General features: G+C 49.7%; 1 protein-coding gene across 1 annotated transcript in view; it reads right to left on the minus strand.

Annotated features, from left to right (window-relative positions):
* TANC2 (tetratricopeptide repeat, ankyrin repeat and coiled-coil containing 2) overlaps window positions 1–3167 on the minus strand; it is a gene marked incomplete at its 5' end in the record, with an annotated part of 54518 nt that overhangs the window by 851 nt on the left and 50500 nt on the right. The window contains one exon of the mRNA XM_010073249.1: window positions 3–70. Within this exon, the coding sequence (XP_010071551.1) occupies window positions 3–70 (68 nt within the window). The remainder of the gene's footprint in view (window positions 1–2; window positions 71–3167) is intronic.

A 3167-nucleotide genomic window follows, 5' to 3' on the forward strand; every position in this document is an offset into this window, starting at 1 on the left:
ACCGCCGCTCCCTGCTCCAGGAGCAGCCGGCACACCTCCAGCTTCCCGCGCCCGGCCGCCGCCGTCAGAGCTGCGGGAGAGAGAAAAGAGGTGAAGGGAAGGAGCCAGGCTCTCTGTGGTGTTTTTTCCTATCCGGAGATAGGTCTTTGTGCTGGACACCGAAGCACTGGTGCCTGAAATACCAAACACATCTCACGACAGCCAAGCAATGGGTCAGGGCAGTACAGTTCTAGATCTTATTCATCATTTTAGTTGACTTCAAAGGTCAAAGACCTCATAACGTTATGGAAAGAGGCTGATTGGGACAATCAGCTTTTATTATTTTCCACAAGTTGCAGTGAATTGGATGAGAACCTCAATAAGCAGAAAATAATCGACGGGCACGTGTGACTGAGGTCCCGGGTGACAGAGCCTTGTCACACGGAGCCTTCACCGCTTCTCACCGCCAAACCCACAGGCTGTGAGATTGGGCGTGTCCCAGTAGGGGCACAACAGCCAGAGAAAACACCAGTCTGGAGGTACGAGCTGTCTGGGGAGACCTGCAACCCATCCCCGACTCATTCCACCATGACCCTGCCTACGAGAGGGAGCAGGCTGGAGGCACTGCCCCATCACTGCCAGTCATCGCAAGTCAGGGAGATTTGTGGCTTTTCTCTGTCCCAACCAGCACAGAGCGGCGTTCTTCAGATGGAGGATTTTTAGTTTTAATAACCCACTTTAGGATGTAGATCTTTGAAACCAGGGAAACAATTGCAAAGCAAAAATTTTACGGATATGTTTGCTTGTTCTCCAAGAAAAACACTAATTCTGGGCTTTGCTTCTGGCCAGGACTGATCCCACCAGCGAGAGTCTTTGTGCAAAGCCAAAATTCTCTCTCATTTCCAGTATTACAGATGCTCACAGTGTTACAGGTGGGTTGGTAACATTCCCTGAGAGAATGTGCTCCGTTAGCTCGGAAAACACGGTTGGGTTAGAAAAGCCACATCCCATCTGAAAATAGTTCCAAGTGCAGGACCTGCCTTTGACTCGTCTTTGGTATTAATTATAGACTTTTCGTTTCCTCCCTCCTTTCCTCAACTTTCGGTGCACTCCAGCACAGCTCCTGGGGCTCGCTGCTCTCCTGCGTCTCGTAGGAGTTTGAGCAGAAGGTGGGAGTCTATTTCTAACTGACATCGCTTGTTTTTTCCCTTTGAAGAACATTTCTGTGGGATGGCTGATTACGAGGTGTTGATGGGTTTCCAACTGCAACACTCTTAATGTCAGGGGATTGAATTAATTCTCTATTCTGTTGCACGGTATGGTTGAGTTCTCTTCTCTTGGGGTTGAGGGACATCAAGAGTTAAAAGAAAAAAAAATCATCTCGCTGCCATGAGCAGAACATACTGCAGGATCTATAATCAGATCAACGTGGGTTTTGAACGTAAGCTACAAATATAGAAGGAGAACTGTGTGTAATGTGCACGGCAGCGGGATCGGTACGCAGGGCTCTGGGGTTCTGCTTCTAAGTCTCAACTTGAAACACTGAGGGTTAGTTTGAGGTATTTCATGTCAAAATGACTTATGTTTGCATCAATGAAAATCCTGTACATCACCTGTTTGGTGTTCACCATGAAATGGTCTTTGGAAAGGACTCTACTGAAGCAGGGTGACGGGATCCATGGCTGAACCCTTCTCCACTCCACCTTGTCTCCAGCCTTCCACCAAAGCGGCTTCTGACAGCCCCCAGCTCCGCTCCCGGTCACCTCAAGCCCTGAGAACTATCCTGTGGCTGGAGTCCAACCACCCAAGCCCAAACGCTCCTCTAAACTATGTCAGGGAAAATTCTAGAAGTACCTGCTGATCTCAGCCTTTTACCACCCCTGCCATGGACTTACCGACCCGCTCCTGACATCACCAACGGCCGTTAGTCTCTTAAAAACCCTCAACACCGGGTAAGGCTGTGCCTGGGTGTTGGAAAGGGATTGGAAAAGCCAAGGAAAGGTGATGAGAGGAAACGAGAGAAAGGGAAATGGGTTGGTTTGAAGTCCTACTGCCTGCCAGGGAGCTCCGATGGCCCAGCATGAACCAGGCGAGGCCACCGAGCCCAGGCACGGAGCAGCGACTGGGGCTGGGAAATTGCATCTTTTCCATGAGGATGTAGCGCCAGGAGAACAACTCCCTGTGCAACAACACAGTCTGGCCATAACCACCTTAAACCAGTTGGTGCATTTCTCAGAACACGGCTCAAACAAAACCTGGGACAAGCTTCAGGTGTGGACGTGTCCCCCCTCCATCGGCGAGCGACGTCAGAGCAACCGCAGCTCCAAGAGCAGGGATCTGCCACGGCACATCCTGCCTCTGCCGCGTGTCTGTTGTCTTAGAGAAAAACCAACTTTATCTGGAGCAGGAATCACTAAATCGCTCCTCTATGGCATGCAGCAGGACAAACGCAGCTCGATGGAGTCGTTCTTTGCACCTCCAACTCCGCTGGACTTACTACAAGTGACTCAGAGAGTTTTCTGCTGGGGTTTGATATTAAATCTTGTCCCAGGGGGAAATATTCCATCTGGAGTTGGCCATAGTGTGCTGTCAGCAATTCTCAAACTTCTGACGTCACTTGGCGCTGCCGTTTGGATGAGATCAGGCTGATAGCGCTGAGCCGGGCACTCAGCTCTGCTCTGCGCAGGATTAGACGCACGAGCAACAAGTAGCAAAAAGCAGACAAGACGTCATTCAGATTTTTCGAGCAAATTGCTATTTTTAGGTGGAAACCAGCATTTCTCTTCAAATTTATCCAGATTCGCTATATACTTCTGGGAAAATAAAATTAATCAATGTGAAAGGGAGTCTTGTGACCCACATGAACTCGGGACAGGACAACGGACTGCTTTATTTGGCGGTTGGCTTGGTTTTGCTCGTTTTCCCATTTTACCTACCACTAATTTTAATGGGATAAATGGGTGTTCCTTTGAGATGGCTCCTTAATCTGTGTGCGACTCGCAGATAAAAAAATCCACATTCTCAACTATTCCAGTTACTTGGAAACTCCTCTCAGATAAAACTCCCAGACGCCTGCGTGAGTCCGGCTTTGGCACTGCCAGGGGGAGAGGGATGGGAAGGGGGCCAACAGGGGTGGAAAAGGCTTTTGCTGAAGAGTCCTCGAGGCTGGGAATGGCAGAGCTGCCCAG

Source organism: Pterocles gutturalis, unplaced genomic scaffold (assembly GCF_000699245.1).
Source record: "Pterocles gutturalis isolate BGI_N339 unplaced genomic scaffold, ASM69924v1 scaffold8097, whole genome shotgun sequence".
In the NCBI taxonomy this organism is placed as follows: Eukaryota; Metazoa; Chordata; class Aves; order Pterocliformes; family Pteroclidae; genus Pterocles; species Pterocles gutturalis.